General features: G+C 43.7%; 1 protein-coding gene and 1 pseudogene across 9 annotated transcripts in view; one reads left to right on the top strand and one right to left on the bottom strand.

Moving 5' to 3' along the window:
- Positions 1–12,166, top strand: part of GOLGA2 (golgin A2) — a 120,520-nt gene that overhangs the window by 69,667 nt on the left and 38,687 nt on the right. For all 9 annotated transcript variants that reach the window (XM_089668984.1, XM_089668983.1, XM_089668980.1 and 6 more), the window contains 2 exons: positions 5,025–5,118; positions 10,917–11,023. In XM_089668984.1, the coding sequence (XP_089525110.1) occupies positions 5,025–5,118; positions 10,917–11,023 (201 nt within the window). The remainder of the gene's footprint in view (positions 1–5,024; positions 5,119–10,916; positions 11,024–12,166) is intronic.
- LOC149469470 (U2 spliceosomal RNA) lies at positions 3,094–3,271 on the bottom strand (annotated as a pseudogene).

Here is a 12,166-nt window from a genome sequence, read left to right as displayed (position 1 = left end):
TCAACTTATCTCTTCAAAATTCTCCATAGGTGTTTGATTGGGTTCAGATCAGGAGACATACTTGGCCACTGAATCACTTTCGCCCTGTTCTTCAGAAATGCAACAGTGTGTTTTGGATCATTGTCATGTTGGAAATGTGCGCAACGACATTTCTATTCCATGTGGTGCCATTGCTGACAGCATGAAATGGGAGGGGTGTTATTAGTTAAGTAACGCCCTTTTATAATCAGCTGTCTGTTGGACACCTGTTTAATGAATATTTAGACACACCTGTAGTTGAATTCTTGTTAATTAAGATTTTGTTGTCTAAAATTTTAGCTTTGATCCGAAGACTTTCATTGGGGTGTCTTAATTTTTGCCACATGGTCTTGAATTAATTTGTTAGGAAAAATACTTTTTTGTTTTTTTGTGTGCAAATAAACAAATCTTTTTTGCAATGAATGGCCCACATTTGTGGGAGTATTTTGTAGTTTAGTGTCCCATAGAAAATGTTCATTCTGAATAGAAAGTAAAGGTTTTCTGACAAATCTGTTGGGGTGTACTCACTTATGCTGAGCAATCTAGGTATGTTTATGTGACTCCACTAGGGTGGTGTGGCTCTTGCTCTACTCTGTTCTGCTATTAAGTCATCAGTCTACCAGAACCTCCATATGCTTCTCCACCAGTTGTACTCCCCCTAGTATGTATGATGCATGCATTTTCTTAGCCCTCAGGTGCATAACTTTACATTTATCAACATTAAACCTCGTTTGCCACATAGTTACCAATGTAAACAGTGCATTGAGGCTGACTTGTAAGTTGGAGACGACATGTTATTCCACTGCATAGCATGTTGTCATCTGCAAAGACTGAAATGGTACTTTTAATCCCAGACCATATATTGTTTATAAGTATAATAAAAAGTAAGGGTCCCAACACTAAGTAAATTCTAATCCTATACCCACAGTTGATCCAGAGGAAGGCAAAACCCCCCCCCCAGCAAAGTACGATCCAATTTGCTCCTGCTGGAGAAAAAAAAAATTCCTTCCTGATCCCCCGAGAGGCAATCTGATATTCCCAGGATCAACTTTACCTATAAATGTTAGTATCCAGTTATATTCTGTGTATCTAACAATCCAGGCCTTTTTTGAAGCAATCCACTGAGCTGGCCAGAACCAACTCTTGGGGGAGTCTATTCCACATTTTCACAACTCACTGTGAAGAAACCTTTCCGTGTTTTGGAGATTACATTTTTTTTCCTCCAGACGTAAAGAGTGCCCCCTTGTCCTCTGTGATGACCTCAGGGTGAATAGCTCAACACCAAGTTTACTATATCCCCCCTCAATCTCAAGAAAGAATAAATTCAGTTCCTCTAATCTTTCCTCATAGTTGAGCTCCTCCATGCCTCGTATCCGTTTAGTTGCTCTTCTCTGTACTTTCTCCAGTTCCCCAATGTTCTTTTTGTGAATTGGTGCCCAAAACTAAACTGCATATTCCAGATGAGGTATTAATTACTAATGATTTGTACAGGGGTAAAATGATCTCTCTCTTTCTCCCCTATGCCCCCCCCCCCCTCTCTCTCTCTCTCTCATCGATGCCTCTTTTAATACAAGAGGATTTTGCTCGCTTTAGAAACCTCAGCTTGGCATTGCATGCCATTATTAAGCTTGTGATCTACCAGAACCCCCAGATCCTTCTCCACCATTGATTCCCCCAGTTGTACCCCCCCCCCCAGTATGTATAATGCATGCATATTTTTAACCCCCAAGTGAATAACCTTACATTTATCAACATTAAACCTCATTTGCCACATAGTTGCCCAATTAAACAGTACATTGAGGTCGGCTTGTAAATTGAAGACATCCTGTAAGGGCGTTATTCCACTGCACAGCTTGGTGTCATCTGCAAAGACTGAAATGGGATTTTTAATCTCAGACCCTATATCATTTATAAAAAGTAAGGGTCCCAACACTTAACCTTGGGGTACACCACGACAACCCTAGACCATTCAGAGTATGAATCATTAACCACTACTCTCTGAATACCATCTTTTTGCCAGTTTTCTATCCATTTACAAACTGGTTTTTCCAAGCCTGTAGACTTTTCATTACACATTAGCCGTGTGTGGGGAACTGTGTCAAACGCTTTTGCAAGATCTAAGTATACCACGTCCACAGCTACTCCTTTGCGTAAGGTTTTGCTCACCTCCTCATAAAAAGAAATCAAATTTGTTTGGCAACTTCTGTCTTTCATGAATCCATGCTGTCTGTTGCTTAAAATATTTTTTTCCAGCAAGAACCCATCTATGTGGTCTTTTATTAAACTCTCCAGTATCTTCCCAACTATAGAAGTTAAACTAACAGGTCTAGAATTACTTGGTAAAGATTTTGACCCCTTTTTAAATATAGACACCACATTGGCCTTACGCTAATCCAGTGGTACTATGCCAGTCATTAAAGAGTCCCTAAAAATTAGAAACAATGTCTTTGAAATGATAGAGCTCAATTCTTTAAGGACCCATGGGTGTATGCCATCCGGTCCAGGTGCTTTATTCACCTTTATTCTGTCTAAATGTTTATGGACCATATCAATTGTGAGCCAGTGTGGATCATTTGGAGCTGTGTCAGTTTCATCCCCATTATGGGCATGAGCTCCCATGCTCCTTTGTATACTCAGAGCTTAAGAAGGTATTTAATAAATTTGATTTCTCTTTGTCCCCAGTCACCCACTCTAGTTTATTTTGTAAAGGGCCTACATGCTCGGATCTGTCCTTTTTTACTATTAATATATTTAAAGAATTTTTGGGGGTTTATTCTTTCTTTTGAAACCTGTAGCTCGCTTTGAATTTTGCGGCCCTGGTTTCCTTTTTACATATTCTGTTATATTTTTTTGTAACAATTAAATGATAATCCTTAATTTTTTTATTTTTTAAAAGCTCTTTTCTCATTCTATATAGCTTTTTTAACTTTGGCCATGAGCAGGTGCAGCAGGGTCAGGTGGAGTGAAGGCAAAGGCTTGGGACAGCTTGGCTGGGCCTCGGTCCTGTCCTCCTTAACTCGTCCTTTATTCCCTTGGGTTTTTTTCTTTTCTGCTTTTTGAAAACTGCGTAAGAGAGTGGTGCACACTGTTCCTGGAGGTACTGCAATACCAGGTCGATGCGTGGAGTTGACGGAGCAAGCTATTTTTCCATCACCCAGTTCTAAAAATCCATTTAAGCTATGGTGCCCAGATAGGGGATGTATTGGATATTAAACTAAGATTTTTTTTTTTTTTTTTTTTTTGAAAAAAATTTACTTTATTTTTATATAAGGTATATAAAAAAAAGGTACTTTATTGGGGGACATTCCACCCTGTACTGTGACAGAATGCGCATAAATGCACCACATAACAATATTTTTTTAAACATATTGCCCATGGGAATATATTTTGCAGTGTGTTGACAGTCTTTTTGAAGAATTCCCATTTCTGTTCTCGGTTCTTCAATGCCAATATTCCCTCCCAATCAAAGTCTTGGAGAGCAGCCCTCATCCTTGGAAAATTAGCTCTCTTAAAGTTGAGTGTTTTTATCTTTCCAGTGTGTGCTTGTTAATTACAGCTAGCATTAACCGCTTCCTGACCACCCTATATCAAAAATGCTGCTACAGGGCGATAGGGCTGCGCAAAATCACGTGTGTGTATATATACAGGATTTAGTTTTTTGGTGTAGGGGGAGCGCATGCTGCCATTGGCGGCTTTAGCTGTTGGTCACCGGGTCCCGGTTGGAGATTCCTCGCAGGCACCCGACGATTGCCGAGGAACAATGACAGAGGAGAGGTCTGTATGTAAACAATACAGATCTCTCCCCTTTCGGCACCAGCATGCTGGTTTGTATTGCTGTACACAGCAGAGCAATACAAAGCAGTGTGCGTACACAGTAAAGCACAAACAGAAAACACAGTAAAACAGCACACAGTTTAACCCTTTGCTCGCCCCAGATGTTAACCCCTTCCTGCCCATTGTCATTGGTACAGTGTCAGTTCTTTTTATTAGCACTGATCACTGTATTAGGCTTCGTTCACACTAGCGTTGTGTGCAGGTGGCAGAGAGGCGTTTGTGAAGCGTTTTTACTGCTTCCTAAACGCCTCGGACAATTCTGCACATTGCAGCACATGGTGCTGTTCTAACGGGAGCGTTAGCGTCGCGGCAAAACGGACGCCTCTGGTCGAGTCAGGAGGCATTGAAGCCTCCTATTCTAGTCTATGGTGCCGCTCCACACCATTCAAACTTCATTATAGGCGTTTGTGGGGTGTTTTTAGCGCTCCGCAAACTCCGGACCAACGCTTGCCAAACGCTATAGGGGCGTTTGGCAAGCGTTGGTAAAACAGTCAAGTGTGAACGAACCCTTAGTGTTAGTGGGGATGTCAGTGGCACAGTTCCCCCCAGTGTCAGAACACCCGCCTCAGTCCCGCTAGAAGTCGCTGATCGCCGCCATTACTACATTACATTTTTTTTTTAAGCAAAGCCATGTAACAGAATACATTTTGATGAAATTTGATTTTTACATTTTTTTTTACTGGATAGGCTTTGTAGCAAAAAGTAAAAAATAAATAATTTTTTTTTTTTTCGGTAAATTGTCGCTCTTTTTTTGTTTACAGTGCAAAAAAAAATAAAAACCGCACAGTCGATCAAATACCGAAAGAAAGGTCCATTTGTGGGGGAAAAAAAAGACATAAATTTGATTTGGGTGCAGCGTTGCATGACCGCGCAATTGTCCGTTAAACAAATGCAGTGCCGTAATGTAAAAAATGGCCTGGTCAGGAAGGGGGGTAAATCCTCACGAGGGCAAGTGGTTAAATGAAATCATGTTATGGTCACTGCTACCCAGATGTTCTTTTATATGAGCATTAGTAGTAAGCTCTGTGTGGTTTGAGATTGCCAGATCCAGCAGAGCATCATTCCTAGTCGTGGTCTCTATGAACTGTACCATAAAATTGTCAGTGATTTGCTGCCTTCTTGTCACCATTCTTTTAAAATCTGATAACGTAATGAATAATGTTTGTTCACAGGTTCACATCCAGACAATTGGAATTTTGGTATCCGAAAAGTCAGAGTTGCAGACCGCCCTCTCGTTTACACAGCAGGCAGCACGTCAGAAAGGAGGTATGTATCCTGTAAATGTTTAAATTTACACCAGTCCTTAACTCCTTGGCGCCTCCCGGCGCTTTAAGGCTTTCAGAAGCCGGGAGGCGGGGCAGGGTTTAGGGTCCTATGACTGCCGTGACATGCCGTCATGGCGGTCACATGATTGGGAAAAGTCCCACTCGAAAGAGGAGAGTACTGGACATGTGTGCTGGGAGCGCGCAGGGCACGCACTCAGCACGTATGGTTTTTTTTTTTTGTTAATAGAACGCAAATGTGTGGCCGCTCGGCATCTAGGCCCAGACACCGGGAGGCCGCACATTTGCGTTCGACCGGCGCCAAGAGGAGAAGTCCACCTTTTAACAAAAAATAAGAACTGTGTGCATTTACTATTTTTTTTTTTTTTTTTTTTTTTTTTTGTTTTAGGAGTCTGGAAAGCATTGCACCGGCGAAAAGCAGATGCTGGTGACATGCAAGTTTCCTATAGACTTTCAGTGTAATCTGTCTACTCGTACCTTTTATGAGCAGACCGTTTTATACTGACTGGAAGAATCTATGAACTACCACAGTGCTCAGCAGCGCTGTGGTAGTTCATTGAGAACTACAAGCCGACAGCCGCAAAGGCTGTCAGGACTTGTAGCCTTTCCATTCACAGTACACTGTGAATAGATGACAGGGTTTTACAGCTAGAGGGGGGTGGGATTTAGAGAAGATCCCCTGGGTGCGGGGGCTGGTACAATTGTACACCTTGAATATGGGTGTAACATGCTTCAAAAGGTGAAGTTATCCTTTAAGATGGGTGTGCATGGATCAAAATTTGGCCGGCAGGGACTAGTCTCATTTCGATCTGTGTGCAGTCCTTCCTTTTTGACAGAAGCCGAATCGGACTTCTGGAAAACCTTGTTCGATCAGCAACTTGCAGACAATTGGCTACAGGTCTGATTGGCGTATTCTGAGAGCTAAGAGTCTCCTCTGCCAGAATAGTGTTCCAGCAGGGAAGGATTTCTGCATCCACACATATTGTGTGGATGCATGTATCTGTCAGTTTTTTTTTTAGTTTGTTTTTTTTTATTCTGCCTGCTGGCTGATCAAAAAAAAAGCAGACATTGTGTATCCAGTTTAGGCTTTCATATTGAAATCACTTTCGCCCCAGTGATCAAGAATTTCTTCAGCAGTTATCTCTGAGGAAACACAAAACCTTAATGCTGAACTCTGGGCATTTCCCCCCCATGCCCGCACTGCAAAGGTTAATTGCTCGTTTTATTCTAGGGGAGAGGAGAGCGGAAATATACTTGCCTGGTCCTCCTGTCCTCCCCGCACAAGACCGGTCCGGCAACCCCGCACTCCAGCGGTCTTGAAAATGTAGTCACAGCCCGACTGCAAAGGGAAAAGAAAAAAATGCCCAGAGTTTGGCTTTAATATAAAGCAAAGTTTCTGCTAAACCACTACGCTCAATATAATTCTTAAAGCTGAATATCTGCTTTTGTTTTGCCATCCCTGGTTCCTTGTTCTCCCCCCTGTTCTATAAACAGTTATATTATGAAAAAATAATATTGCAAATATATACCTTCGCACTCAGATATCATCACTTATTCTCTGTGCTTCTCTATGCAAAGCAAGGCAGATCATGGCTGGTTGCTGGGGCTGACAGGGTGCTGTATATAACTTCTTGAAAACGTCATAGCACCCTGCCTCAATTCTTCTCTCAAGAACCTTAAACCTTGATGCTTGCAGTGGTCTGTTTTTGGGAGAAATTAGGCAAATATCAAAATACCTTGATGAGCGAATATCAGTCCTGAGGAGTAGGTGTTCTTAGGCAAGCTGCCATTGCATGTAGACCACCTTAGGTAATACAAATGTGATGCTGAGCCTCCTTGATTAAACTGAAATCAAATGAATGGAAGGAGTGGACCAGTGACAGGCTGTGGAGAGAAGTGCTGGATGATGATGAAATTCTTCAAGCAAGGATATGAGACTTTGACTTCCTACAACTTTTAATACACTCACTGATAAGGTCAGAGTAAGCTACACTATATTGCCAAAAGTATTGGGACGCCTGTCTTTACACGCATATGAACTTTGATGGCATCCCAGTCTTAGTTCGTAGGGTTCAATATTGAGGTGGTCCACCCTTTGCAGGTATAACAGCTTCAACTCTCCTGGGAAGACTGACCACAAGGTTTAGGAGTGTCTATGGGAATGTTTGACCATTCTTCCATTTGTGAGGTCAGGCACTGATGTCGGGCAAGAAGGCCTGGCTCGCAGTCTCCACTCTAATTTATCCCAAAGGTGTTCTATTGGGTTGAGGTCAGGATTGTGTGCAGGCCATCCATGTCTTTATGGACCTTGCTTTGTGCACTGGTGCGCAGTCAAGTTGGAACAAGAAGGGACCATCCCCAAACTGTTTCAACAAACTTAGGAGCATGAAATTGTCCAAAATGTCTTGGTATGCTGATGCCTTAAGAGTTCCCTTCACTGGAACTAAGGGGCCAAGCCCAACCCCTGAAAAACAACCCCACACCATAATCCCCCCTCCACCAAACCTGGCACAATGCAGTCAAGCAAGTACTGTTCTCCTGGCAACTGCCAAACCCAGACACGTCCATTGGATTTACAGACAGAGAAGCGTGATTAGTCATGCTAGAGAACATTTCTCCAATGCTCTAGAGTCTAGTGGTTGGTGTGCTTTACACCACTGCATCCGACACTTTGCATTGCACTTGGTGATGTAAGGCTTGGATGCAGCTGCTCGGCCATGGAAACCCATTCCATGAAGCTCTCTATGCACTGTTGCTGTGCTAATCTGAAGGCCACACGAACTTTGGAGGTCTTTAGCTATTGACTCTGCAGACAGTTGGCTACTCCTGCACACTATGTGCTTCAGCATGCGCTGACCCCCCTCTGTCATTTTACATGGCCTACCAATTCATGGCTGAGTTGCTGTTGTTCCCAGTTGCTTCCACTTTGTTATAATACCACTAACAGTTGACTGTGGAATATTTAGTAGGAAGGAAATTTCACAGATGGACTTATTGCACAGGTGGCAACCTATCACGGGACCACGCTTGATTTCACTGAGCTCCTGAGAGCGACCCATTCTTTCACAAATGTTTGTAGAAGCAGTCTGCATGCCTAGGTGCTTGATTTTATACACCTGTGGCCATGAAGGTGATTGGAACACCTGAATCCAATGATTTGGAGAGTGGGCCCAATACTTTTGGCAATATAGTGTCTATTTGTACAGGGGAAAAGCCTATAAAACTGTGCAAGTATGGCTGGGTTTTAGCTTTCAGGCATGGGCTCCAGAACCCAAAATGTGGACAGGAAACAAGTTAAATGTAAACGCACTTAACAAGTCATGTAAAATCTGAATGAAGAGCATTCACATGATAATAGAGTGACAACTTAAAGTAGTTGTAAAAGTTAATTTATTTTATTTTTTTTCTAAAATGGCAAGCATGTTATACTTACCCGCTCTATGCAATGATACTGCACAGAGTGGCCGCGATCCTCCTCTTCTGGGGGTCCCCTGCTGGTGCTTTCTTCTCCTCCCCTTCTTTGTCTGTCCCCATAGCAAGCTGCTTGCTATGGGAGCTGATGTGTCCATAGACACACAGACACAGCATGGCTCAGGCCCACACCCTGCTCCCTGCTCAGGATTTAATTGACAGCAGCAGGAGTCAGTGGTTCCTGCTGCTGCCTCTATGTCCTGTGAGGAGAGGAACACAGACCAGCAATGCTGCAAATGGTCACAGCCCTGGATTGAGATAGGACTCGAGTAAGTGTATAAGGGGGTGTGGGGTGCCACAACTATTGGGACATTTTTTTTAACCTTAAATTGGTTGGAGAGGCTGAAATTTTGCATAGATATAAAAAACCTTCTGTGTGTTGCTCCCCCCACAGCCCCCTCTAATACTTACCTGAGAACACCCCTTGATACAGTGATGTGCACAGGAACATCGGCTCTCCCAGGTCTCTCTCTCCTCATTGGCTGAGGCACAGCAGCGGGAGCCATTGGCCCCCACTGCTGTCAATCACACCCAGTCTGGAGAGAGCAGGAGGAGGGACTGAGCCACGCTCTGTGTGTCTCATACACACACAAGGCCAGCTCTGGAACGAGCACGTACCAGTGCCCCCATAGCAATCAGCTTGCTATGGGGGGCACTGAGCGGGGTGGAGAGGCCAGGAGTGCTGGCGGGGGAATGGAGGAGAGGAGAATCGGGGCTGCTCTGTGCAAAACCATTGCACAGAGCAGGTAAATATGATTTTTTTTTGTTTTTTAGTCTTTACTATCATTTTAATGCAGGGAATGCATTAAAGCAAGGGTTCCCAACCCCTGGACCGCACACAGGTACCGGCCCGTGGCCCATTGATGACAGTGGGAGGTAAGTGGCGACACCGGCTCGGACAGGACTATCACAGACTGTGATCTCTACTCACCTTCCGCTATGTGGCCATGCCTGTGTCTCCTCTCCAGCCCCACTAATGGTGTCATCCTTTCAGCAAAGCAGGGGCAGGAGGAGCTGCAGATCTGGACAGAGAGGAGTCTCTTCATATTAACAAGCGGATAGTCACCCGCTTGTTAATATTATAATGTGGGCAGCTCTTCTCCTTTGTCCAGATCTGCAACCCCTTCCACCCCCGGCTCTGCTGAGGGAGACCCTGAAGAGGACACACAGACTGAATCCTGCCAAAGATAGGACTATGCAAAGAGGCAGATAGTAAAAGGGGGCATTATGCTTAGACAGAAAAAGGGGGAGGGGCATGACTGCAAATGTGAATGCATGTGTCAATCCCTTACGCAAACAGCGATCGTCCCATACATGTGAGGTATTGCCGCGATCATCAGGTCATGGGCAGAAATTCTAGCACAAGACCTCCTCTGTAAATCTAAAGTAGTAATCTGTAAAGGCTTCTAAAGCATCGCCTATGCATAGTAATGCATTTAAAGTTATATTAAAGGCTTATAATTAAGAAAAAAAACAATAATAAGAAACATGTTATACTTACCTGCTGTGTGCAGTGGTTTTGCACAGAGCAGCCCCGATCCTTCTCTTCTCGGGTCCCCTGCCTGTGCTCCTGGCTGCTCCCCCTGTCAGGTGCCCCCACAGCAAGCAGCTTGCTATGGGGGCACCCGAGCAGGTGCGTTCCCAAGCCACTTCTGCGTGTGTCCATTCACAAACAAAGCCACGGCTCGGCCCTGCCCCCCTCTCTTCTCATTGGCTAACTGGCTGTGATTGACACTGGCTCCCGCTGCTGTCTCAGCCAATGAGGAGAGGGAGTCCCGGGATAGCCAAGACAAGCCAAGGAACCCCCTATGTCTCTTCTTAAATAAACAAATGAACCAGCTTGTGTGCAATGTTCTTTGATGTGCACGGAGCCATGCATGTGTAGAGCTACGATATACTCTGTGGAGGAAGAAAAGTTGTGTTAATTACATGAAGGTGATAACGTTACCCTCTGTGCAGATTGCAAAATTTCATCTCTTATGCCATTTGAAATTGGCCTCATTCTTTTCTGCTATGCAGCAGGAATGTAGCTCACAGTTGTGTATATGCCTCAGAGAGGAGACCTTTAGTATTGGCCACTTGGCCGAGAGCATCAAATAGAGGAGAAGGCGAAGAATCACAAGGGAGTTTTATAATTGTAATGCAAGTACTGATAGAACCTTTTCTGGTCTAGTTCACATTCAGCATGGAGTTCCTGAAAGGAAAGCATAAGGAGGTTTACATTCCTTTTATGATCGGTACCATAATTATTCTGTGAGCCCTGGTTGTGTTTTATTAAATGGCCATAAACCTTTCTTTCTGTTCTTATAGGGGAGGTGGAGGATCTTGTCATGCGATTACAGTCCACCCGGCAGAGAGTAACCGAGCTGGAACGTACACTGTCCTCCCTCTCTGCTCAGCAGAAGCAGCTAGAAAAGGTAACAGTGGAATTATAATACGTATGAGAAATAAAGAACACATATTGATCTAGTTTTGCTGTATTTACAGTATTCTCTTGGCTTTATTTCATTGCAAAGAGTGATAGGCTGCAGCAACCTATAACAAGCAACCAGATCAGGTAACGAATGCTGGTTTCTGATGGCATGGGTTATGAGTTACTGCAGGCTTCCTGTCAATACATTAATTGTATGCCTTGCCATTTTATCAGTGGTAAGTGACTAAAGGTATCATGAATTGTGACCCAGAATGCACAGTATTCTAAAGTGTCTTTAGTCACCATTAGAAGTAACTGCCACATTTAAACTCACAGTTTACGTTATTTTTCTTAAAGTGGTATTAAAGGTTTGGCTTTAAAAAAAAAAAGTAACTTACCTGTTCTGTGCAGTGGTTTTGCACAGAGCAGCCCCAATCCTCCTCTTATTGCGTCTCCCGCTGGTGTTCCTGGCTCCTGCCCCTTGACCAGTGGACCCAATAGCAAGCCCGGCTTTGTGTCCATAAGACAAATTAGAGCCACGTCTTGGCCCTGCTCCCTTCTCTCTACTCATTGGCTCACTGGCTGTGATTGGCAGAATTGGGAGCCAATAGCTCCCACTGCTATCTCAGCCAATGAGGAGGGAGTCCCAGGACATCCAAGGTTCTCGTGCACATCGCTGGATCAAGAGGGCCCTCAGGTGAATATTAACGGGGGCTGTGGGGGGAGCAGAACACAGAAGGTTTTACATTCTGCCTTTAACCACATTAAAGCTTTTCTGCCCACACATTGCCCCATGCGAGGCATAGATAACTAAAGGAATTTATTTTTTTCTTTTCATTTTGAATAGCTTAAAGGGGGTTAGTTTATTTTTACACCTTCTGTGTCCCCTTGGGAAAATTTTACCTTCATCTCCACAGTCTGGGAATCTCTGCTTGTCACCATAACTAGTGTCCCCATTGGAAGATTTTTTTAGTGATGACAGTAAACTGGACAAATTGAGAGGACAAATCTCCGAACAAGGGTGCAGATGGCTGTAAAAATCTAACAGGTGTTTTAATCCCTCTCCACTCTATGCAGAATAAATATTTTACCTTTAGTTACACTTTAATAAATGTCCCCTGTTAACATAATGCTCCTAGTGCCTCCT

Source organism: Staurois parvus, unplaced genomic scaffold (assembly GCF_062004578.1).
Source record: "Staurois parvus isolate SC_StPar_1 unplaced genomic scaffold, SC_StPar_1.0 ptg000068l, whole genome shotgun sequence".
Classification (NCBI taxonomy): domain Eukaryota; kingdom Metazoa; phylum Chordata; class Amphibia; order Anura; family Ranidae; genus Staurois; species Staurois parvus.
Note: the sequence above shows the minus strand (reverse complement) of the source record. Positions and strands in the feature narration are given on the sequence as shown.